Below are 27,171 nucleotides of genomic sequence, written 5' to 3' on the forward strand. Positions count from 1 at the left end.
ATGGGTTATTTTTATTTGTATTAATGGAGAGAATTCCTTGGCCCATCTATGACCTACATGCCCTTAACATTGCAGATAGATAGATAGATACTTTATTGATCCCCAAGGGGAAATTCAAACGTTCAAATTCAAATCATTACATGGTCTGGTCTGCAGATATCCCAAATGAAACATAATAAAGTGAGAATACATTCAGAGTGGGGAATTGTGGCCCTTGCTCAGGAAAACATAAATGTCATGCAAGGACTCCTTCAGCATGTCTGCAGCACTTAAAAATATACATTACATTTGGCTGACGCATTTTTAGCCAAAGCGACGAACAACATGGTAAACAGTTTAAGCCTTTTAAAGCCATTCTCCCAACAATTCTAGGACAATTTAAACAAAGGTAGAGTACAAGAATAAGTGCATCAGTGAGTGCTGTTTTTAACCTTCTAACACTGTTCCATAAATATGCCATTTTTCATCAGATTGCCTCAAGACCTCCTTCACAAAAGGTATTTGAACACATGGAATTCATTGTGACTAATTTCTTTGAATTTTGAGTGATTTATTCAACTTGGTCACACTTTTTTTGTTTATGGTCAAAAATGACCGCCATAGGTGGAAAAGAGTATAATTTTCATCCAGGAGTTGAAAGACATCTCAAAACACACACTCATACAACTTTCCTTCGCGTGTGTGCCCATTCTACACATGAATCATTCCACAACAATGCTTAGAGTAAATTATGGGAGCTCAGTGTTTTCATGACTAATGTACTTCTCCCCCAATGTGAACCGTACCATAGGAACCCATCTCAATGTTTGCACACACATGCATGCATGCACACATACACACACGTGTACACCCACACACACACACACACAAACACACGATTCATGTTGTCAGTTCATGTTGTCATGTTGCCACTTGTGCATGTGAACCACCAATGTTCGCACACACATGCATGCACACACACACAGAAACACACACACCCACACACCAGACACACACACACACACACACACAAACACGCAAACACACACACTAATTTGACTCCAGTACCATCCAATGCAACTGCAAGAAAGAAGTCACATGACTTACAGTCATTTTGCTTCCTCATTCAGGGACTGTGTAGGTGTCTTGCGACGCCACATTTTCCAAATATATTGCATGCATTTGTTAAAAACAGAGTTATAAATATGTAATACTTTACTTTTTAATTGTACTGGCATATGTCTGTTTCTTTCCACACTTGCAACTGCCTTTTTATGTGTGCCTCCTAATTACTTTCTTACCTTTTACTTTTAATCCTGCCTGCCTCCCTTTTTACCCTACAATGTTCAGTGCTTTGAGTACATGATGAAGTGCTCTACAAATAAAATGTATTATTATTATACAAAATAATATTAATACACATGAGTCTGTTATTTTCATGTTGCAATTAGAGTGCAGGTTTTGTATTGGGGTTTGAGGCCAGGTTGGGTGACTGCTTTCTCCTTTTGCTACATAATGCCAGAAGTGAAGGGGCTTTGATGCTTAATGAAATGTGCTCAAAGTAAGAGTATGAGGGACCCCTGTATGAGGGCCCCCATGGAAAGGCGATGCATTAGTGAGGCACCCTGTGGTGCAGGTCTGGCGCAGGTCTCAGAGGGAAAGTGGATGTTGTTATGTGAGTGTGCATGAGTGTGCATGGGTATACATGGGTGTACGTGCCGAACTCATGGTGTACGTGCGCAACATGGGTGTACATGCGCAACTCATGTGTGTGGATGCTTGTGTGTGTATGTGTATACCTGAGAATGTTTGGGGAGATGTATGGAGCTTTTCACCGGTAAATAACAGTGATTTTGATTATTTCATATGATAATTTGTATGTTTTAATCATTATAACTTCATATCTGTAAAATATTGATTTTCATTCCGCATTGGTACAATGTTGCCTGGGAGCAACAACTGATTTTAAAATTAGATTTTTGTTAAGTATGAGACTTGTAATACATCGAAAACCAGATACATATTTTTGTTCTAGTGTTAAGTTATATAGATAGGATAGGTGTTTTAAATGAATAAGTTAGCTTTAATTCTTAAAAATAGGAATTATTTTACTTTTTTTTCCATTATGGTACACTGTTGCCTTGAGGCGACACATCTTAAAAATATATAAAAATGAAAAAAAATATATATAAAAAATATTGTTTATTATTGTTAAAGTGTACATTTTTAAAAATGTTATCCACAAGGATATCATGATGGGTACGATAGAGGGTTAAAAATACTTTTTGTCATTTTTATTAAAATAAGAGCAGTTAAAACTGTCTGGTCAAATTTGACCATGAACAGTAAATTAAGGGGGGTAGCAGCGAACAGTGTTTAAAGGTTAAACAGTCAAGTGTTAGTCAGGTGGTAAGTGCTAGGATCAGCAAGACTAGTTGTAAGTAGTGCTACGATAGGAGATGTTCTCTGAAGAGCTGGGTCTTCAGAGTTTTTTGAAGATGGAGAGGGATGTCCCTGCTCTGGTAGGAACTGGTAGTGCGTTCCACCAACGAGGAACAACACATGAAAAAATATGACCTTTAGCATTTTGAGTAATTAGTAATTTCAATTGTATATAAAAAAAACCCTGAAACTTTTTGAATTTTCATCTAGTTCAAGATTCAAGATTTATTTATTGTCGCATTTAATACTTATATAAGCAGGATACAATTCTTGTGTTTTGATCATTGAACTGTTAATCTATTTTACAATTTTACATTAAAGAGTTTACTTCACAATGGGCTATTGAAGTCTTAGAGTATTATTTGTGTGCATATTCACTTGGTTATTATTGATTACATCCATCCACACACACACAAGGCTATAAATCTACTTTGTGACACTGACAATATGTTTGTTAGTTTTCAGTCAAATTTCACGGGTCTTGTTGATTTATTTTTTATCCTCTGTAGACTACTCAGGCCTACTTTATCTATGGTTGTGCATATTGTGTTTGTTTTGACTATTGTTGACTTGCTTCATGTTTTAGAAGGCAAATATGCATGATTCATGAAGTGGTCCTATTGACTACCTGGTTGAAGATTTATGTCAGAAACTTTGATGAGGTTTAACACCATATTCACAGACATCTCAACTTCTATCCACACAACCCATTGCCTGCATGATAAAAGTGACTGAAAACAGGAGAAGGCTTAACACATAAAAGCCTGCATCACTTTGAAGCCTGCATGAAACTACTTGAATCTTGAAGAGTTGATTTGCAAACATTATAATGTATTTGCATAAATGGCTAACAGCAATCAAGTCTATGTTGGGTTGTTTTGATTAGATGTATTTTACAGTTTGTCATATAAATGTCTTATAAATGTCACTATGTACAATACAATTGATTAGATGTATTTTACAGTTTGTCATTTAAATGTCTTATAAATGTCACAAATGTCACATCAAAACATGATTTTTGAACATTCATAAAAATGCAATGTTTTTGCAAATGAGCAATTAATTTAATTGTTTTAGGCCTAAGCAGATCTATGAAAACTGCAGCTTTCCAATCGCATGGTAGGCCTCCATGTCATCTTTTTAGGCTAGTTAAAATTAAATTAAAAAAATAAAATAAAAAAAGGAAATATCAGTGAGATTTAGCACTATATCAGAAAACAATTCACTGGGAATTTGCGGACTTGAATTGAGTTGATGTAATCTGCATATTTTGAGAATTCATGATAGCCTAATTTGTGCTGCGCGGAAACTGCGTCACGGTTTGATATCCACCGAACATGCGCAATAGCGAAAGCGGCAATGTTTTGTAACACTGAAAGAAATGCATCTGAATTTTTAGAGACAAAGTAGCCTAGGGGGTATTTATTCTTTGCACCCAAAAGCGAAGCTACGATTTAGACTTTTAGCCTATACATCTAAAAATGGATACAACTCTGATCAAGTCTAAGGTAAAGCGAAAATCATCAGGGAACGAGGAAGAAACTGCCAGCAAGAAGAAGACTAGAAAAAAAAGCCTGTTAAGTTGTGAGGTTACGAGGGGAAAGAGTTCGAAAACACATGGAAGTGCATGTAAGTAGCCTATTCAATAATAACGACTGTCTTTTTGGAGTCATTTAAAACCACCAGGGCTTTATTGTGTAAAATCAACTGGCATCTTTCACTTTTCGTGTTTATCCTCCCTAGGTCTGTAAGCTCCTTTACCGAATTCTTGTCACGCCTAATGTAAGTTGAGTTGTGTGCATTAAGTTTACATAATAACTGTAGGCCTTCACATTTCCCCAGCATCTAATGAGAAGAAAGCACACGTTGAAAAAGTGAAAAAAGATGCAACGGATACAATTCTAAATAAACCAAGAGCCTCTCAAAGCTCCACTCGTAAATCTAAAGAATCGGGCAAGGAGAAGATGAAGGATGACTCCAGGAACACATCTGCAGTGAAGAAAAATGAGAAAGGACAGTTGGTGTTCAAAGGTAGCGTTCTGGGAAATAGACCTACCTTGATTATATTGTGACAAACTGAATGGTGATGAATGATGTTTCTCGTCCTTAGACTTCCCAGAGTTCAGGCCCAACATGACTCCTAAGGAAGTGTTGCAAGCAGGCAGCTTTGGGGGTACCTATTTCAGACCCATCTACTCAAGCGTCACAAGTAAGACTGACCATTACACATACTCAGCTGGATTCTGTTGTTTTTTCTATTTGTTTCTGTCAATTTTTTCCTGTCACAGAACATTGGCAGTGATTATGGTGCAAACATTGCACTGCAATGCATATCCACACTTTTTGCACAACACATGGCTAACTGAAAACATGAATGACATGTAAACATGTTCTTGACTTTTTTTGTCCATTAAAAAGGTCATCAAATAGTCTATAAGTTGTTCAAATCTTCTACAAATAGCCCCCTCCAACACACACACACACACACACAATACTGTAATAACTTGGTCAATGTTTTGGTAGCATGCCACCAGTAGTTGGGGGCAAAGTATGTAGACATCCATTGTGTGTAGCTTTTCTCATTACGGTCAGGCAGAGAACCCATATATCTCAAATTTAGCTATTAGAGGCCAACAGGGAACTTGGTACCTTTTCTTTACTTCTGCATTTTCCTCCTTTTCTTCTTCTTATTATTCAACTTCTGTCCTCTGCCATTGGATTCTATGGCAGGCTTAGTAACGTCTGATATCCTTCAGAATTATGCCAATTAAGGACAGACAGTTCAAATATTACAAATGTACAAATATTTGTCTTCCGTCATCTGACTATGACTGTTTTGTTGCATGAATGCTTTATAATTTTATTGGCCTGTAATCATTTGAAACGTTTTTCAACTATGTAGGTACAGTTTGTGCAGTGTGCTCCAGCTTTGTCTAGATACCACAAAAACCTTTAAGGAGAAGCTATTCAGTGTAACAGGGAGTTGGTGATGTCAAAAGCTGAGCCATGCAAACTAACTTGGACCGACATTTTCTGAATAGAGTGATGTACAGTATATCCTCAAAATTCACAGATCTAGCTTGCCACTAGTTATAGCTGTCCCTCAGTTCCAGCTAAACCTGGTGTATTCTGCACCATACCATACCTTATACCACCAGCAGCTCTGAAAGTGATTGCAGCATAAATATTGCATGGGCTGTATTTAGTGGCATTGCATATTTGTACACATTTAAAACAACAGTTGAGGTAATATGACAAGTTTCATTTGGGTGGTGGTTTGCAGAACAAAACTACAAAGATGTCTGTAAGGAACTTCCCGAGGACTGGCTAGAAGGTTTAAACATTTCTAAACAGGTAAGCCAGCGATGTTCACTTCCCAGTTTTAAGTTGGAATAACAAACTGTAGCATGGTATCCTGTAGCCCAAGCAATTATAATGGATAACTGCTACAATTCTAAGATCACCACGTTGTGTGATTTTACACCCCTGCAAACTAACTGTGTTGATGTAATATCCAGTGTGTTTTGTAAATTCACTTCTATTTGCAAGTTGATGAATCTATTCGTTGTGTTCTCAGGACCATCCTCAGTAATTCTGAGACGCTTTTCTCAGAGTCAGACACTGAACTGGACATTAAGTAGGCTAAGGCATAACGGCCACCAAGGTGTCCTGAATACGGAATTAATGGACGAGGGCGAGAGGCAGAGTTGCCTCCGCCCAAGTCCATTAATTCGGTAGGCTATAACAGGACACCTCGAAGGCCGTTATCCTGTTTATCACCCGGTTGCCACTATAGGCAATAGCCATGCCTTTGTAGCACACCAGGGGAAACAAGCGGTTCCGTTTAAAAAGAAGACTTGTACAACTTTCTTTGGCCCTATCAGCGATAGCATGGACAGTTAGCTTGTTTACAGTTGATTCCATTGTTGCGAAGCCTGCTTCCAGGCTCAACCATCATCCTACTATGGTTGTTATAGTTACCATTCATATGCATTGATATGGAACGGTGATTAAACTTTTTTTTACCAGATCTACTTTATAGGTGTCCCGTTATTCAGAATTAATAGCCACCCCACCAACCAATCAGAAAAGAGTATTTCTTCTCCCCGGGTGATGATAATGAGTAAAGACCATGCAGCCTACAGGCGTTACACCAGACATTTTCACAGCCTTCTTGTATATTCAGTGTTGCTTTATATATTCAGTGATTCAGTGTTGCTCTGGAGATATTGCTTTGCTATTGCTGTAAAATGCAGACGTTGGCAACATTGTAGCATATGACGGAGGTGGCTTTTAGCTAGATGGATGACAAGCAGGCTAAGTAGCCTAAAATAGCGATGTTTCAAAGCTAAAGTTCATCAAAATCTTGGGATACGCCTGCTTGACAACGGGAGGGATAGAACTAACGACTGGCCTTTGGCTGTAGCAACACTCCATTTAAAACTAGTAACGGCAGTTTGTCCTGCAAGTTGAGAAATTAGTTGATATGTCGGAAGAAATTAGTTCTACAAACAAGACAGTTTTAGCGATTAAAACGTTTAAATTGTAACAGGAAATGAACACAACGCAAGTGGCAACAGTAGAATAAGCGGGATGGACTCCACGGTGGTCTGTTCACAGAAATGAATGCACTTACGAGGTTTAAACCGCCGCTTCGCGTCGGGTCCGTTTTACAACCTCGATCGTGCAACCTCCGCTGCGCGTCGGGGTCCGGTTCGCCCTGTCGGGACTTATTTTCCCAATAATAACCAGCGTTCTATACATTATCCCTTATTTAAACGTTTGTGATCATTAATTTCAATCATTTTGGATAAATGATTATTTTTAGATGATGTTGCAATCACTAGATAAGTTACAGTTTACAGGCTATATATAAAATGACGGAATATTAGGGCCACAGAGAAAACCCACTCGCCATGGTGAATCAGTGGATCTATGATGGGTGGCGGGGTCTATTTGACGGAGCCGTGAGCGCGCACTTATCCAGGATCGGTTTTACCTGGCTTGATGAATCCGGATCTGCTCATCCTGGCTTGGTCTTTGTGCAACCAATTAAGCCTGGACGCTCTTGTTTTGGATTCATTGAGCTCAGCTCAGTCACTTATCCTGGATGTCTTGATCCTACTTTTGTGCAACGAGCCTCTGATTATGGGGCAGACAGCTAGTGGATCATTAGGAAAGATTAGATGAATGTGATAATTTATGTTTGGGTCTTTTTTGAGCCTGAAATCGCTGATACAACCTTTAAATCATGTATTGTCTCATTTTATTTATTTCAGGATCTGTTTCATATTTGTTTATTTTATTATTGACTTGGGCATTCCATAGTCTTTTGCCTCTGCCACCTCAAACAAACTTTTTGGTTGCTTCAGGGAAAAGGGAGGATGTAGGGGTGCACAAATATGCTTTGGGGTGGACAGCATGACCCCATTTAGCTCACTAGCCAAGACTTAAACAGACTAATACACACATTTCTCATCCAGTTTGATTATTTTCAATGCAGGTGGCCTCACCAACCTACAGGACCAGTGTGAACACGTATGAGGTGAAGTGTGGAGGCAGTTTAGAGATGTGGGAGAGCAGTGGCTGGATTGTGTCTCAGGACCCTTATGGCTGGTTTCAGTGGTACTGCAGGTAAGTGCTGACCACAGGTAAACCTCCATCACCACCGCTGAATCAGGAATATGAAGGGGTTCAGTTTCATCATGATGTGTATGGTGTAATGGCCTTGTAGGTAACCTGATGTTGTGACATTTCATCTTGGCTCAGTCTTTGTTGGAATTATATTTGAGAGGAGTTTGGTCCACCAGATTCTTGGCAGGCCAACAAGTGAACTGTGGTATGGTTCATCAACGTGTAGTGTCCTTAACCCAAAGGTTCCCTATGGAGGATTTTCAGACCACTATGAATGCAGTGAATGCCAGATGTGGGGAGTGGATAGTGTTATAGATATGTGAAACGTATCATATTACTGTAGAGACATTTTAAGTTTCCCCAGTAGACATCTAGAACTACGATGCAGTCTAAAAGACATTGTTTGTCTGTGAATAGAAAACCGCTCTTGCTGTCTGCATTCTGTCAGTGCACGTCTTGTCTTTTAAAGGTTTTATCAGGGTCGCCGCACAAAAGATGATGAACGCCAGATCAGCCGATGGGCAAAGTGCGCCGGGGTGAAAGGACGCTGGAGGAACAACCTCATCACTAAAATTGTACGGTCGGGCTGTGGTTACGACAACCACACTGTTTCCCCTGTGGTGAGACAGACTTTGCAGCACTGGGGCTACCGACTCTGTCAGGAAGACTATAAAGAGGGTGCCAAGAGAGTCAAACCCAAGTGACCCACTGCTGAAACTTAAACGTTCCACATACTCGACGCACCCGACCGGTAGCGCGACAATGTGACGTCACAGAAACGCCGTAACCATTTTATTCGTAGCGTCGTGGGTCGCGACACTAATTGCAATATTCTCCTGAACAGAGGTGTCGCTGTTGTGAAAAGATTAACGCTAACTACTTTACACAGCAGAAGAAGCTGCATTAAGAAACACTAGTAGCAGAGAATGTAAATGGGCTCTGCTATTAGCTAGCCTCTGTGATGGTACTTCAGACTTTGGTTGCTACTATTCACAACTACCACCATCATTATCATCTAGTTTCCAAGGTGTGCTTTGGGTAGATAGATAGATGGATATATAGATAGATACTTTAGTCATCCCGAGGGAAATTTTAATAATTTAAACAGTTTAGTTAGCTGGCTAGCTAGCTAGCAACTGGCTGAGTTTGTGTAATTTCCTGAAGTGAAGAGATTTTGTTCAGGCCTTTGTTTGAAAATAAATCTTTTCTATTCTTTCCTTTTAATTCCATGTGTTGCAACTCTCGCTGGTAACTTTGTTAACTTATCCAGCAAACTATTAAAAATTCACGACTGTATCAAAACACTGCAACTCTCGCTTGCCCTCGAACTAGTCAATCTTCCTGTTTCCGCTTTGTCGCGCTCGTTTGAAAAAAAATGAGTGGTGCGCTACCTCGCGCTACCCATAGCTACCTGGCTAAAATCCTGGCGCGCCAGCAAGATCTACGTCATTTTGACGTCACGGTGTCGCGCTACCGGTCGGGTGCGTCGAGTATGTAGAAGCCCTTAGGGAGTAGGGTTGAATGCATTAACGCTGGTGGGAATTTTGTGTTTGTATGAATATCTTGGTAACACTTTACGGTAAGGGTACATGAATTATCTAGCCTGACGTTGTCATACTCAAATTCTAGTCAGAATATGAGTCTGATACGGCTCCATTGGGACGTAATTATGGGGCGTGTTTCAACCGATACAGGGGGGAATGCCTCTGGATAGATAGATGGGCAGTTGGATAGATTTAACCAATCAGAGCAACAAAATAGCTTACCGTGAGGTGTGGGAAGAAAACACACGAACCATCCTTCTTCTCCTATATCCCCTCCGTTTTTTAAAAATAATTCTGTTGAACAGTGATATGCTACAAACATGTTAAACAGCTGGGAAAGGCTGTCGCAAATCCCTCGAACAGGTGGTCAATCAGAGATTTCAAACAAACAAGGGAACATGTCACAATGCAACAGCGCTGTTTTCCCTTGATGAAAGTGAAACCACCAGTTTTCCCACATCTCAACTTTGGCCAAAGTTTTCAGAAATAATCGTTTTCAGTGATACAACCTCATTAAATAATATGAATTTTCCATATGGGGGTCTTAAAAGCCATGTATCCTTCTAGCCACAGCGTTTTTGTTTCAAACATAAGCCTAATCTAAGCGTGCTCAGATGACGTGATAGACCAGGCGCTGTTGCTCACCTGTCCATCATCGTAAAGCCTGATTTCGAGCATACTTCCACCACAATGGAGCAATGCCAGACCGAACTTCCCGTGGGGTGGGACTAAGTTCGGAATGGCACCCAGGCTATGAATTATCATGAATTCATGCATGAATTAATTCATGATTTATGCATTACTTCATTCCTTTATATCTTATGAATCATAAGGAATTGACATGAGTTCATAGTCTGTAATTCATGACCTCATGCATGAACAACACATCAACTAAAGCATTAGTTATGATGGGTACCGTAAAGTGTTACCAATATCTTTTATTATTTTATTGAAAGTCACCGCACATGTATGTATATTATGCAGTTGCTGATGAGTGAGGGTCATTTTACCTTGATTTTAAGGATATGCTCTATTCTCTGCCTTTATTCTATTAAAGTTTTGTGTTTTATAATATTTATTTGGCTCATGTTAAACCTTCCAACTGTTTTGATGTATATTTCTCCATGGTGAATAATCAACAGACAATGATGCACACAATATAATCAGTCCACAAAAGTGTTGAAGCAGATTCATATGTGAATATACAGTGGTGTGAAAATGTGTTTGCCCCCTCCTTGATTTCTTATTTTTTTTGCATGTTTGTTACACCTAAATGTTTCAAATCATCAAACAATTGTAAATATAAGACAAAGATAACACAAGTAAACACAAAATGCAGTTATTAAATTAAGGTTTTATTATTAAGGGGGAAAAAATCCCAACCTACATGGCCCTGTGTGAAAAATGTGGCTGAATTACAACAATTCTTTAAAGATGAGTGGGTCAAAATTCCTCCACAGCGCTGTAAAAGGCTAAGGGTGGCCCAACCAGTTATTAGGTTTAGGGGGCAATCACTTTCTCACAGGGCCATGTAGGTTAGGATTTTGTTTTCCCTTAATAACAACCTTCATTTAAAAACTGCATTTTGTGTTTACTTGTGTTATCTTTGACTATTTTAAATTTGTTTGATCTGAAACATTTAAGTGTGACAAACATGCAAAATGAACAAAAAAAAACAGAAATCAGGAAGGGGGCAAACACTTTTTCACACCACTGTATTATAACCATTATAGAGTTTTAAATCTCCGGCAATTTTTCAAAAAGATCTCGTTTCTCAAAGTCACCCAGTACTGTCGGTACAAAAAAAACCCAGTTGGGTCAGCCCTGGGCCACTCTTGATGTCTCAGAAATATTCAATCAATGCCAGTGTGCTATCCAGTAGCCAGTAACAAAAATGCTGAAAAACACCCAAGGTACACTGAATACCAAAAAGTAGCAAAGCTCTCTAAAGATGGATAATTCATTAAATAAAGTAATATCTGTCACGTTGGTGTATATCCAGTAGACTGTTGCATAAGTCCATCACACTAAAATACGAAATGCCGTTCTTCATGGGTATGTTGAGGTGCGACATGACAATAAACAATCAAGATTGTTTGGTTTGGCACAAATAAACTGATTGTTATGAGAACTACAACATGTATATTTCACATAATACTAATCTTCATGTATTACAACCCCCAACCTCCCAAGAATAAAGTTGCCTAAATATTTTTCCAAAAATCCGATGACTGTTGATATACACTGCCTGAACAAAAAGGTTATACGCACAAGTATTTCATTGGCCCACAATTAGCTTTGATTGTTGCTCCCATTTGCCATGGCATTGTTTTAACCGGCAACATGACAACATTTATTTCCATCCAGAGTTCCATTTTTTGCTGAGACGTCAGGAAAGTCAAACCACATTGTAAAATGTTCTCCATTCTCGCATTCCTAAGACTTTCAATACGTTTACGGGCAGGACTCTGTTGACCTGACTCCCAGAACCTGTCTTCCATAATCAATCCGCATTGTGGTCCTGGAATATGACTCTGCCATCAGGGAAGGACAAATCCATTGATGGGATTACCTGGTTATTCTGTATTGAGGTACTGTAGTCATCTGGCTTCATTTGTTAGCCACATAACATTGTTGAGCCTCCACCTGACTGAGACAACCCTATAAAACGGCCTCCGGAGCCTCCACCTCAAACAACCCGAGAACACTGCCTCCAGAGCCTTGTGTTGTGGACATTATGGGGGCACTGCTTCTTACACTTGAACTCGTACCCATTGCTCTGGAATAGGGTAGAGCTGGAGTCTTCAGATCACAGTCAAATATTTATGATACATCCGTGACTGCCAGGATTCATCTGCCTCAAACTGTCAAACATGGTTCAGGGAGGTGAATGCATGCCATAATTATAGCAAAAGGCAGTCCAATCAAATATTAAGAGTGTGACCTTTTTTGACCAGACAAAGTATCACAGTTGTGACATTGTAAATCTTAATGGTAGTATCTCCAATGTTCAAAAACTATAAGACTCATCTGAGGCTGTTCGACACTATTATTTTTAGCGGAGATTAAATGTGGCAAGGGGTCCGTCAAAGAGACTGCGCTCGTTGATATTGCCCAATTGTATTAATTTCAATTAACTCCGACAACATTGACAAAAACTGGAGACCTTTCATCTTATCCAATCACACATTTGACATTTGGAAAAAAATTTTGCTCATGACTTTTTTTTAATTTTGCTTTATCGTGGAAAAGGTATCTTTCAACACTAATTATAGTGAGAAGTAATTATGTGTCACATATCTGATGACTATATAAGGTTGAGGAGGATAACTGGGCCAAAAACATTCCATTATATTTTTGTCCCACGTCTCAGGAATGTAATGAATTTAAAGGAGAATTCCGGTGTGATATTGACCTAAAGTGTGTTGAAACATGATACCGAGTGTGAACGTTTGTCTCATAGCCCATCTCGGCTTGTCCCCTGCACTCCAAAATCTGGCGCTAGTTAGCAGATGCTACCAACAGCTTTTTCAATGGTGGTGCTTCGGCATCGGGCTAGCCATGCATAAATAATAAATCACTGTTTTACACCATTTACGAGGCTCAATGTATCTCCACACTTCATTGGTAGACTTCCGAGGGCCCTGACATTTAAAACGAGACATTGAGAACTTTGAAAAAGCACTGGTAATTTACTTACTGTCTGTATAAATAGTCTTGTATCTTCATGAAGTTTAGCGTTTGCAGCCATCTTGAATTTAGTCACGATAAGTCGAGCGACGAGTAAGAATGAACAGGTATATGATAAGGGATCAGATTCCAAAAATAATTCCGTGGAAATGCATGGATTCCAGTTGCTGCTACTGGAAGAAACTGGAATCCATGCATTTCCACTGAATTATTTTTGTTGTTGTAATATTTTGCTGTTGGTAGCATCGGCTAACTAGCGCCAGATTTTAGAGTGCAGGGGACAAGCCGAGATGGGCTATGAGCCATACGTTCACACTCGGTATCATGTTTCAACACACTTTAGGTCAATATCACACCGGAATTCTCCTTTAAGAATGTATCTCTGAGGTAAGAACATGCAGAATTGTGTCGTTTCTGGATAGCTGACCATTGCCTTATTTTTTACTTTATGGAAGCCAGCATTGTATTGTTGGGCAAGTGGTCACGGCTCCTACACACAGCTGCGTGCGTTGCGTTGCTGGAGACGCATCCCATTCACTTTACATGGGCTCACGTCATCCGTTGCCGAACTGAATTGTGGGTCCGTCGCGTCGCGTTTCTCTCGTCGCTCGCGTTGAGAAGTTCAGCTGTTGCTGCACCGACAGACGGTATCGGCCAATCTACGGACGGCACCAACGAATCACATTACGGTTTTACTTCAAGTCATTTGCATAGCTACCGTCGGGAACACCCACTGGCATGCATTGACGGAACGCAACTGTGTGTAAGAGCCGTCAGGCAGGCAAGCTAAACTCCCCTATCTGACCAGTTGCCCAACAATGCATCACTAGCTTTCAGGTAGTCCATAGTGTAGAGCAAACACACTCCAATTCATTGAGTGTATTAAGTATGAATGTGCATCTGGTTATTCATTATCAGCAATATATATCACAATTTAAAAACATGGCAGAAACATTTCAAGAGAAAACACACTTTTTCCCAAAACATGTTGGATTTAATAAAGGTCGTTAAAAGCATAATCCAGACTGTACCTACTACTATATAAAAGTATGTTGATCTTCAAAATACAAAGCGGAAAAGCAAATCATGTCTATACAAAGGAAGCATGAAACTCAGAATCTAGAAATGAAAACAACAGCTCCGTACTTCAATAAAAAAAAAGAAAAGAAAAAAAGTATACAGTTTTACAAATACTCTGTCTGTGGTCGAGAACTTGACGTGAAAAAAAATACAGTGTACAAAGGGACTTAAAAATGAGGGTGAGAGATAAAAAAAAAAGGCAGTAACAGTCTTAGAATCGGCGACGCTTGTTGTGGGCAAAGTCAGCAGGTCCTGGGGGACCCCTTGGGAAGAGGGCTCCTCCAACTGGCATGGGAGGGTTTCCCATCAACCCTGCACCACCACCACCACCACCCTGGAAAGACACATCAAGAGATTAAGAGTTAATACGACCCATAAAAAGGGGGATGGAGTGCCTGAATAGGAAAGTAAGAAAGGAGTGCAAAATAGTTGTAGTTCAAATTTAAAAATTGGAGAATCAAATTGTTAAACTGTTAATTATGTATTTCTTACAAACAAAAGAAGAAATGCAACTTCATAAGAATAATACTTAATAAAATCATATTAAGTGCTTTCTCTCAAGGTTCTACTTAAACAGCTCCAATTAACGTAATGCAATCTCAATGGTGTTTGAAATACTCCACAACAAAGGAAGCTTCACAGAGAACATGTGCACAACAAGTTGCCTTGTTTGCTTTTTAAGTAATTTTTCCACTTTAATTACCCCTGTAACTTTCAACATAAACACTGTGCTGAATCTGATTAACACTAAGCTGACAGGTGAGCGGCTTGAATTGGCATTTTTAAAAGTCACAAAGCCTCTGGTTTCAAGCATTTTGATACTATTTCTTGCCAGTTTAATGCACAATATATAATGCATCATCTTAATAAACAAAACATAAACCTTTATATATGAAAACATGTTGCTACTGTATAAAACAGATGCTTTTGTTTGCTGCTTTTTAAAGCACTGTTTTCATGTCATGAAGTTAACATAGATCTCGGTTTCTCGAGGTCACCAAATACTGTAGATATGAAATAAAACAGATCAGTGCTACCTTAGCTCAAGTTGCTGCAGCCAGGCAGCTACAGTACTAGACTCTGGGGGCATCTTTAAAATCATGTTTCCAGAGTGTATCTGCCTAGCTGCTCTAGCTAGGTAGCACCTTTTTTTTTTTTATTTCGACAGTATTCGGTGACCTCGAGAAACAGATATCTATGTGAAAAATGGCCGGAATTCTCCTTTAACACTAATATAATGCAGGGCCATAAAATTGTAAATATATGCAACAGAAACTCATAGCAGTCCAACAGGTTGCTAAGTGCTAACGTCTGTCTCACCTCATTGTTTCCTGTTCCTGGCTGGGCAGCATTGCCTGCCAGTGGGTTCCTGTTCATCCCAGCACCTTTACGCAGATAAACATACCCATCAGTATGATGCATCATTTAATTTGGAAACATGTATTTAAACCTGATTAAATCTGGTGCCATTAACAACCTATGGTGCTACTCAATACACTTAGTCAAATACTGTTCCTTGTGGTCCTATAGCCTTGTGTTATGAGTGTGTGTGCCAAAAAAAAAGGAGTAAAGAAAGGGTGCAATTCTAGTGGCTGTTGAGCAAGATACAATTAACTTTTTGCCACAATCGCAGATGGTGCCTTCAAGTCTCAGTGCTGAATGTAAAGTTTAAAAAGTTCATCTCACCTTGCATGTGAATCCTCATTTCCTGTTCCCTTTGCTGGACAAAAGAAAGGGTATAATTTCAGTGATTACTCAAACATAACAGTACATATTTCAAAAGACCCAAGTTAGCTTCATTTTCCTTCGTTTGTTTTTTGCCTAAGCTGTCCGGTGCCCTGGCAATAAATCTATGAAATATCTGATATGTTACAGTCTTAACAGTTAGCAATTACATACTGGCTGATCCACAGAATTCAGGGACTTCAAGTGACTCCAAGCGACTTCAGAAGAACAGTGGGGGCATTGATGCTGAGAGTTTGGTTCAATATTACATTTTTCCTCAGCTGTCAAACTAATTACATACATTAAATACATTCCTGCTTCAACTATAATCAAATATGATATGAGTCTATGGAGTGCTCAAAGTACAGAATTCTTTGCATGGAACAACTTTGCTTCTCTCCCCTCTACTCCTACTCTGGGCCCATTTCACCAGCACACACAGGACCTTACACATGTGATGTTCTGTCCCCAATCTGCACCAAATACTATCTGACAAGCAGAGGGTCACTATATGGTGTTATCAACTCAACACTCCCACCTCCTGTGTAAAAAGAGTATTACAGCGTGATCTGTGGATAGTAACATTAAAGAGCAACGTGCAGGTTGGTAACCCTTATAAAGCATAGTGTAGATAAATTATGAAGGAACTAGATTCTCAGAAAGAACTATTATAGCTACCCCAGAAATAACATATTGTGAGAAAATTACTTCTGCATATATAAACCCCTATTAAAGCGGAAGTGAGGTAACATAGGGTAAACAGGTCAAGTTCAATGAATGGTGTGATGGATCCTGACACAGATCTCAAAGGAGATTATAAACAACAAAAACGCCTGTGACCGGCCACAATTATAAGCCACGTAGGCAAGATAGGGGCCAAGGAGAACAGGGGAAGGAATGAAGGGCCGATGAATGGTCGCTAACGCTGTGTCTGTGTTTATTGACATTATTTGGATATCATTTAACAAATCTGCTTTATAGGGGTGGGAATCTCTTGGCACCTCACGATTCGATTCTATTCCGATTCAGAGGCCAACGATTCAATTCTAAACCGATTATCGATGCAACAATTTTTTGAGTTTGCAACTCAGACTTCCTACTTTTGTGATGACCATTAAAGATAATCAACAGATGAATGACCTTCTCTAATATTTTATTAGAAAAAAAGGTTATTTCCTGACACTATCCTTGGGCCGGGCCCTTGATCAACCATTTGTTTCTTTTTTTAAGTATTATTATTTAATCCTTTTTTTATTATTTTTAAATCATTACAAGCCAAATTGGGGCTCGGATAGGGTGGGGCTTGATTTTCTACCTTACACACAGTGTAGGTTTTGTCCAGCTTACCCTCGACCTCATAGAAGTAGTTAAACTTTGTAAACAACTCGCACATGTGTTTGGTGAGCATGCGTGTATAGCAGAGAGCCGGCAAGCAGAAAGGTAGCGCTCTGCAGGAGGCTAACAGAATGTTGCAGCAGGCGAACTAATTTCATTGTTAAAATTCCAATTATTAACTTATCTGCATCGAGCATCGGATCACGATGAATCACGATGCATCTAAGAATCGATTATTTTTCCCACCCTTACTGCTTTAGCAATCATACTTTGGACATTGCTGTTGATCAATGATTGAGAGGATTGTCTTCATTTGAAGTCCTATTGGAATGTTCACAATATTTTGTCACAATTGGGCAGCATGGGAAATAACATCAAACTGTGGTACGGCCCATATTTCTTCTGTCACAACCTTCTGGTGGAAAAGTTTAATTAGCGTAGTAGGCTACAGCTTCGGAAAAGGGAATGGGAATGAAGGTAGGCTACATTTTTGGATTGAGGAAGAAACACACACATAAGCTAAGAGACATAAGTGGCAGTAGCAGAGCCTTTAAGGTTGTTTTATGCTTTTGCCTCAATCAACTTAAATTGTTCTGATGAAATTATAGTATTGGGAGATTTCAACCGAAATTGGCTTGATAGGTCCTCTTTGAAAGAGAGGAATCAGTTTGAAAGCCTAAATCTTACTCAATTAATACGGGAGCCCACTAGAGTGGAGGGGAACTCTAGGTCTCTCTTAAATGTTCCACATACTCGACGCACCCGACCGGTAGCACGACAATGTGACATCACAGAAGCGCCGTAACCATTTATACTCGCGCGTCGTGGTCACGACACTAGTTGCAATATTCTCCTGAACAGAGGTGTCGCTGTTGTGAAAAGATTAACGCTAACTATGTTACACAGCAGAAGAAGCTGCATTAAGAAACACTAGTAGCAGAGAATGTAAACGGGCTCTGCTATTATCTAGCCTCTTTGATGGTACTTCAGACTTTGGTTGCTACTATTCACAACTACCACCATCATAATCATCTAGTTTCCAAGGTGTGCGCACAAGTAGATAGATAGATGGATAAATAGATAGATACTTTTGTCATCCCGAGGGAAATTTTAATAATTTAAACAGTTTAGTTAGCTCGCTAGCTAGCTAGCAGCTGGCTGAGTTTGTGTAATTTCCTGAAGTGGAAAGAGATTTTGATCCGGCCTTAATAGATATCCTTTGTTTGAAAATAAAAGGTTTCTATTCTTTCCTCTTAATTCCATGTGTTGCAACTCTCGCTGGTAACTTTGTTAACTTATCCAGCAAACTATTAAAAATTCACGACTGTAACAAAACACTGCAACCCTCGCTTGGCCTCGAACTAGTCCATCTTCCTGTTTCTGCTTTGTCGTGCTCGTCTGAAAAGAGTGGTGCGCTACCTCGCGCTACCTGGCTAACATCCTGGCGCGCCAGCAAGATCTACGTCATTTTGACGTCACGGTGTCCCACTACCGGTCGGGTGCGTCGAGTATGTAGAAGCCCTTAGATTGGATCCTGGTCACGCATCCCAACAGAATTGCTGATTCAGGTGTTCTATCTGATTGCTTCAGTGACCACTCAGTTATCTGTGTCTGGAAAATAAAGCTACCTCGTCTGCCACCTAAAATAATCAAGGTAAGACAATTCAAAAATATGAATAATGATGCATTTATTCAAGATTTGTTATGTATTAATTGGAACAGGTTGGAATTAATTCCTTATGTTTGATGCCTGGAATTTCTTTTATACTGAGGTACTAAAGGTTATAGATAAACATGCACCATGGGCATCAGTCAAAGTGAAGGGTAGGCATTTACCATGGATTGCTGGTGACTTAATACATCTCTTTAAGCAAAGGGACAAAGCCTGGAAAAGATACCACTTAACAAAAGGTCTGGCAGATTGGATTGAATATAAGCGATTAAGAAACGAGTGTACTGTTAAAACAAGAAAGGCCAAATCTGACTATTAAAAAAAAAATAAAAAATTTTAAAAAATCACTGAAAAATGAATTTTGCTGAATAAACAAATCCAAAACATTAAGAATAAAAAACTGAATAAATGATCCCACCTCTGTTTTCTTTTCAGTTTCAGTTTAAATTATGCCCACCTGATTTCTGTTACTCCAACCCCATAAATAGTAATGTAGCAAACAGTTCCCTCTCATTTACCACAATACTTCCCATTGAGGTACAGCAGGCAATCTCCGAAATTAAATCTGTAAGTGTTGCTGGTATAGATGGTCTGAAGATGAAGTTTATCAAGATTGCTTCTCATGTTCTAGCATATCCATTATGTGATCTATTTAATTTATCCATATCTACTTGCAAAGTTCCAGTCATGTGGAAGTGTGCTAGAACACCTTTGTACAAAAGTGGTGATCCACTTGATCCTAACAATTACAGACCAATCTCAAATTATTAGTAATGTAGTAAAAGTATTTGAAAAAATTATGTTCAAGAGACTGTTTAAATATATTAATGAGTTTTCTATTCTTTCTCCAAACCAATCAGGTTTTAGGCCCAATTATTCCACCACTACTGCTCTCACTAAATTTGTAAACGATGTCACATCTTCTTTGGACAATAATATGTCCACTGGAGCAATATTTATAGATCTTACCAAAGTGTTTGATCTGGTTGATCACTATATTCTCCTTGATAAATTACATAACATTGGTCTTTCTGAACAGTCCCTTTTATGGTTTAATTCATATCTTCACTACAGACGTCAGTGTGTACTTTTCAATGGTGCTCTCTCCCAGCTCACGATAATGGAAAAGGGTGTTCCACAAGGCTCTTGTTTAGGCCCTCTTTTGTTTTCTATTTTCATTAATGACCTCTCACAAATGTGTTTGGACAGTCAAACTCTCCTGTATGCTGCTGATACAGTTATTTATTCTTCAAAACATGAAATTAATTTGATTCAATCCTCACTGCAACTTGATTTTAATACTATTCAAAAGTGGTTCTCAGATAATGGACTCATACTGAATAAAAGAAAATCATACAGCATGTTATTTGCCACTAGGTCTGCCCGACATATCCAAGGTAACAGTATAACAATTAAATTCTCAGATGGTACATTAATGGAGAATGTTGAGGAATTTAAATATTTGGGCCTCTGGCTCAACTCCTTTTTTTTTTTTTCTTTCAGGCCTTATATTGACTCTATAGTGAGAAAAGTAAACTATAACTTAAGATTGTTATACTGTTCAATTAATTGCTTCACACAACAGATTAGATTAAGAATTGTAACTCAGCTTTTATTTCCTATTATTGATTATGCGGACATTGTTTATATGAGTACAACAGAATCACACCTTAAATCCCTAAATGTTGTCTATAACAGTCTCTGCCGATTTGTGTTGAGATGTCCGCTCCTAACCCATCATTGCCATATGTATCAGCAATTGAACCTCTTATCCCCAAAGGCCAGACAACAGCTACACTGGTTTCAGTTTGTTTATATAAATGTATCTTTTTTAATTATCCTTTTTATTTGAAGCAACATTTAGTCATATATAGGTCAACTTATGGCCTTAGACACCTTGATCATGTCTTTTTTTCTGTCCCAAATATTTCTAAAGAAATCGGAAGACGTGCTTTCAAATTCAAAGCCCCCTCTGACTGGAACAGCTTACCTTGTTCCTTAAGGTCTATCTCTTCCTTTCCACTTTTTAAGGCATCCCTCTTATCTTACTTGCAATCCGGTGACCAATGTAAATGTTTCCCAAGTGTATGACTTGCACTTTTTTTCATTAATGCACCTTCTCTCTCATTAATGCCCTTATTAGGAGATTAGGTATGTATGTATGTATGTATGTATGTATGTATGTATGTATGTATGTGTGCACTAGTGTATATGCGCCTTTATGTGTACATGTGTATGTGTACAGTATGTATGTATGTACGTGTGTATGCATGTGTGTATGTACAGTATGTAAGTATGTATGTATGCATGTATGCATGGTTGCGTGCATATGTGTGTATGCATGCACGTATGTATATGTATGTATGTATGCATGGATGCATGTTTGCGTGCATATGTGTGTGTATATATGTATTTTTGTATATGTAAGTATGTATATGTATGTATGTATGTATGCATGGATGCATGTTTGCGTGCATATGTGTGTGTATATATGTATTTTTGTATATGTAAGTATATACGTGTGTATGTATGTATGTACAGTATGTATGTATGTACATATGTATATGTATATATGTATGCATGGATGCATGTTTGCGTGCATATGTGTGTGTATATATATGTATTTTTGTATATGTAAGTATATGTATGTATGTATGTATGTATGTGTGTATGTATGTATGTATGTACAGTATGTATGTATGTATGTATATGTATGTATGCATGGATGCATGTTTGCGTGCATATGTGTGTATGCATGCACGTATGTATATGTATGTATGTATGTATGTATGCATGGATGCATGTTTGCGTGCATATGTGTGTGTGTATATATGTATTTTTGTATATGTATGTATGTATGTATGTGTGTATGCATGTATGTATGTACAGTATGTATGTATGTATGCATGGATGCATGTTTGCGTGCATATGTGTGTGTGTATACATACATACATACATATTTGTATATGTAAGTATATGTAAGCTACAGTGATGGCCAAAAGTATTGGCACCCATGCTAAAGTTGACTGAAAAGAGGAATATAAAATCATCTTTTGGAAATTGATCTTAATGCCTTAAGTGAAAATGAAGAAATATCGAACCTTTAAGGACACCAATTTTTTTTAGTGAATGAATAATGCATCATAAATAAATAAATGTTCTTCCTTAAAATACAGGGGTTATAAGTATTCCCACCCCTATGTTAAATTCCCATAGAGACAGGCAGATTTTTATTTTTAAAGGCTAGTTATTTCATGGATCCAGAATACTGTGCATCCTGATAAAGTTACCTTGGCCTTTGGAATTAAAATAGCCCCACATCATCACATACCCTTCACCATACCTAGAGATTGGCATGGGTGTTATTTCAGTTAGCCTATTAGCTGGTTTGATGCTCATTGAGCTCAATGCAAATCAAACCAGCTAATAGCTGTGTTGATAACTGGCTGCTTCAAGCAGCCTACTGTGGGGTGTAGCAACATGCTAGCTCACTGACATAAACTTTGCAAATAAACTCAGACATATTTTGGTTACAATAACAGGATTGTCTGTTTGTAAAGTGTCTATTTGTCAGTAATCAGCACTTCGCCAGCAAGCAGCACTTTGTGGCCAGTTGTGGGAAAGTTTGCTTGCTAACACAACATAAATAAGCTGGTAGACACCTCGCAAATAACCCCAGACTTATCTTCTGGTTACAATAACTAGGTCATTGGAATGTACTGTCTATTTCTCGATAACTTTTTAAACATCTAAGCAAAAGGTCAAACAAATAAGATTAATATTTCAGAACGGCAGTCTATGGAGTCCACCATTCTGACACAGAAGACGCATAATTTGAAAGGTTCACGCCGGCGTATATTCAAGGAGTCGATGCAGAAGCATAAAACAGCTTTTAGCGTCTCACAAGCTGTTCAGTTTCCACAGAGTAGTACAGAATGTCTGTAGGATGCACCTAATGCAGTGGCAATCCTCAACATATCCTTTATTGCTAACAGCATTGTTACTTCGCCTGTGCAAGCTCATTCACTTCAAAGCTCTCGGTATGGAGAGATCTAATACATCAGCCCACTTTTAAATTCTCTGTGACATGCCGGCAAAAGCTAGCATATTAGTGTTAATATAAAACAAATTACACAGCAGCCGATTCTAATAAACTCACAGGCCACACAGCAAGTGAATGTGAAGTTCAACCAAAGCCAAGAGATGTTCCTGCTCATCTGACCACAACACTTCTGCTGCTCTTACATAACTTGCACCACTATGCTACTTGCTTACTTACAAACAGGACTACCTCGGCCATTTATTGGCCTGACTTTGCACTATTATATTGACTGTCTACGCACAATTTCAACCCAATTTTGCTGCTCTTATTTCTTCATTGTATGTGACTTCTTATTTACTCATTTATTGTTTACTTGAATGTTATGTTTGTCTGTGGACCTAATTGGTAAAATATGTCTCGTCTTCACCGTGGGATAGTGAGAAACGTAATTTCGATCTCTTTGTATGTCTGGGCATGTGAAGAAATTGACAAAAAAGCAGACTTTGACTTTTAAGGTGATAGAAATTGTGATGAAGCTGCATGTTCATGCACATTGGATTTTATGCCTGATCTTACTCATTTTCATAAAACAACTTTTGGGATTGTGTGTACACATGGTGGTGGGGTGGTGGAGAGAGAAAGAGAGAGAGAGAGATGCACACAGGACACTCACATTCTCTTGGAAGTTTCCACCCTTGAAGCCAGCTTCCTGTTGCCTCCTCATTATCTCCTCATTATGGAGGCGCATGTCATCCTCCCGCCGGCGCCGCTCCTCCTCCTGGCGCAGCTCCTGCTGCTTCCGCTTCTGCACCTCCTGGTTGTGCATCTCCTCCATGCGACGCAGCTCCTCCTGACGACGCATCAGGTCTGATGGATTAAACAAGTCAAATATTAATCTTTCAGCTTAGTCTTTTCAAAGAGTAGGAACAATGTTTTAAAATACAGTATTAGATTAGAGACTAAATTCTCAGTGTTCACTTCTTTTGCAATGTCACACTGTTATAGCAAATGTATGTGTGTGTGTTTGGGGGGGGGGGTCGTTTCTACTAGCCAGTCACAATGGCTTAAAGATGCAAGGGAAGTCACACAACAAAAACAAAAAAAAACAGCAACATCATTACACTTCATTCAAAACATAACGTGGGACAAATTTGCAGCTATCTGCCAACCGGCAAAACCGAGACAAACAGGAACCCCATCCCTGTCTTTAAAAAAAAAAAAGTCAGGCCCGTCAACTCACCCTGCCTCATGAGCATGACCTGGTGCTCGTGCTGTGCCGCCTCCATCTCGGCCTCCAGCTTCTCCTGGGCCTCCTTGATGTTGCGGTCCACCTGCTCAAACTGCTGCTTCTCCATCTCCAGCAGGGCCTTCCAGCGCATGGCATACTCGTACTCAAACGAGCCAGGCTGGGCAAATCGTGGCATCTGCTCTCGCTCTCTGGTGGGGCACAGCCATGATGGAGGGGTCAGAACAGAAAAGAGGACTAAGAAAGAGCGAGCGAGCGAGGGCTTGTTATTAAATCAACAATTAATATCTGTTCTCAGGAGAATGACTTGACGTACTGTAGTATTACAATAGCACAAATATAATGCCAAATGCCATTACAGAACCAGAACATTAGTGAGTTTGTTCCACATACTTGTGGAACTGTTGATTTTTGGTGACAAGTTTTTCTGGTAGTCCCTCATCATCATCAAACTGTTCCATTGGTTCCACGGTAATTGGACGGGGAAATCTGTTATGGAACAATATGAAGAACACCAGCATTTACCTCTATATGTGCTTTACAGATCATTTCATTCATTCATTCATTTAGCAGATGCCTTCATCCAAAGCCGCTTACAGTACAGAAACATGTTATTAATAGTATACATATTACTTCCTATGACTGAATCGTATTACCTTGGTTTTGATACCACTTTGCTCTACTAACCTAGTAAGAACATTATAGTGTTCACCAAGACACAACCACATCAAGGTGGATTCAAGAAAGATACACTCGAATGAATCTTTAAATCTTTACTCAGATAAGTCACAGTCTACATCTTTCAGATACAATTCAGACAATCCTGTTAAAAAACAAACAAAAATGCATGTCATTCTCTCTGTTTACTTACGCTGTAAGCAGGAAAGCGCCATCTGTGCAGCGGTCCAGTGCTTTACGGGCAGCTGGCTTTGAGGTGAACTCTACAATCCCCTTCCCTGTGGGACGCCCGCGGTCGTCCACAATTACGATGGCACGCTCAATTTGCCCGAAGATGGAGAAGGCTTCTTCCAAGAGCTCGTTGGAGACAAACTGTGGCAGGTTCTTCACGGTCAGTGCTGCGCCGTGTGTGGCAAACCGAACACGGATTTGACGCCCACGGAACTGGGTGTCATCGAGCTCTGCTTTGGCTATGTCTGCCATTGTTTTGGTTTCCTACAAAATGGAGATAAGACATTACTAAACGTGTGTCTTGTCAACAAACTAAACAGTGTACACTCTTGTTCTATGGGAGCTTCACTTGGGCCTTTAACTGCAGACAGAAAGTCTGGGAGAGAAAGGGAGACAAAAAAAGACCTACCAGCCTGATGAATCCAAATCCTCTGTCTTTATTGATAAAGATTTCAGATGGTTTGCCATATTTTGAGAAGAGCTTCTCCACCTCCTGCTCTGTGACGCCATTGGGGAGATTGCCCACAAACAATCTGCTGCGCTGCGTGTATGTCTTCTCTCCGGGCTTGCGGAAGTTCTGAAGGTCGATGGTTATGCCAGCATCTACAAACATGTGCACATGAAGGCTCGACTTTATTACGCCCCACATTACACACATCGCTGTAGCTCTCAATCACACGGATATGCAATAAGAATAACTATGAACGTGTTCAAGTGTCCTTGCTTCATACTTGCGCTTGGCTGCTCACTATTGTCTGAGTGCTGTCCATTGCTATCGCCGCCTGGTTTCCTCTGTTGGTCCTGGTGATTGGGCCTTCTTTGTGGAGCATGGTTCTGCTGGTCCGGACGGGGCCCTCTGTTGCCTTGCATCTGATAAATACGGTGTAAGTGTTTGAAATGGATTGTTAAAAGAAAATAATACTTGTTTGGTCAAATTTGATCCAGTGACGCAGACACAAACCCCGACTGATTTGGTATCTGTTCAGTTTGACATAGATAACGTTAGCTATCTAACCACTCAAATCACCAGTTCAGGTAAATGCTACAGGATGAATAAACCAACTTTATTACGGAAAGTCCCCTCTCAGACAACAAGTAGTCATTCAACAATGGCAGCTATTGTGGTCGAGCTAGCTAACGTTAGCTAACAATTATACCTTAACGTTAACCATAGATATGGTAGCACACAATGAACAAAGTTAACAGCTGGTCTAGGGTGCGAGCGGAATGTATATGATCGGCAAAAAGCTGTACATAACGAGCGTGCAGATGTGCATTAACTGAGGAATACAAACACAATAGATCTACTTTTGCCTTTAGGGTGTTAAAATAACGAAGCCAGCTAATAAAATCTTGATCATAGCATTACCTCGCGCTAACTAGCGACAGCTAACGGCTAGCTACGGTTAGATAATAGACATCCAGTTCCTCAGATTAACTACACTACAAAGATCTACGTGCAAACCATCAAGAAATGCTGTTTCAGTATAGTAATCTAAAGTATACCAATAACTTACCGTAAATAGAAAGGAGAGAGTACCGAAATAACACGTCTTGAGGGAGAATTTAGGTTATTGGGTTACAAAGGGTTGGAAAAGTGGGACGTCACAACCTAATCGTGTTTTCCTCGTGAAAGATGATAGGCTTGTGACTAAAGTCCGCCCCCAAATAAAATATCATGATTGGCTGAAACGTTCAGATACAGATTACTATTGGCCTAAGCAATTTTGAACCTTTGCCCAGGATGTGACATAATAAAGTTTGAATGACTTGGCATGAATGAATGCATGCATCTGATGCATCTCAGAGCCCGTCTACGGATTAGACATACATTCTTCTCTGATGCATCTCAACCTTCTTTAGGCATAATCTC

General features: G+C 39.4%; 2 protein-coding genes across 4 annotated transcripts; one reads left to right on the forward strand and one right to left on the reverse strand.

The window, feature by feature from the left end:
• The first annotated feature begins 3,781 nt into the window (after nt 1-3,781).
• zgc:113208 (uncharacterized protein LOC550591 homolog) lies at nt 3,782-8,873 on the forward strand. The gene is made up of 6 exons (XM_048233658.1): nt 3,782-4,050; nt 4,264-4,452; nt 4,532-4,630; nt 5,705-5,775; nt 7,925-8,055; nt 8,525-8,873. The coding sequence occupies exons 1-6, from the start codon at nt 3,903-3,905 to the stop codon at nt 8,757-8,759; spliced, it is 873 nt and encodes a 290-aa protein (XP_048089615.1). The 5' UTR covers nt 3,782-3,902; the 3' UTR covers nt 8,760-8,873.
• A 5,388-nt stretch (nt 8,874-14,261) lies between these two features.
• Nucleotides 14,262-26,949, reverse strand: nono (non-POU domain containing, octamer-binding). Of its 3 annotated transcripts, none has more exons than XM_048233683.1 (10): nt 26,816-26,949; nt 26,048-26,168; nt 25,708-25,901; nt 25,261-25,562; nt 24,783-24,878; nt 24,384-24,580; nt 23,817-24,010; nt 16,056-16,089; nt 15,690-15,754; nt 14,262-14,703 (listed from the first exon to the last, which is right to left on the reverse strand). In XM_048233683.1, exons 2-10 carry the CDS (start codon nt 26,166-26,168, stop codon nt 14,581-14,583), a joined length of 1,326 nt encoding a protein of 441 aa, XP_048089640.1. In that variant the 5' UTR covers nt 26,816-26,949; the 3' UTR covers nt 14,262-14,580. The 3 variants fall into 3 exon arrangements, with proteins under 3 accessions (XP_048089640.1, XP_048089632.1, XP_048089627.1); XM_048233675.1 differs by having other exon boundaries at nt 14,262-14,700; nt 26,030-26,168; XM_048233670.1 differs by having other exon boundaries at nt 26,030-26,168.
• Nucleotides 26,950-27,171: the final 222 nt, after the last annotated feature.

The sequence above is a fragment of the Alosa alosa genome, chromosome 2 (assembly GCF_017589495.1).
Source record: "Alosa alosa isolate M-15738 ecotype Scorff River chromosome 2, AALO_Geno_1.1, whole genome shotgun sequence".
NCBI classification, from domain to species: Eukaryota; Metazoa; Chordata; class Actinopteri; order Clupeiformes; family Clupeidae; genus Alosa; species Alosa alosa.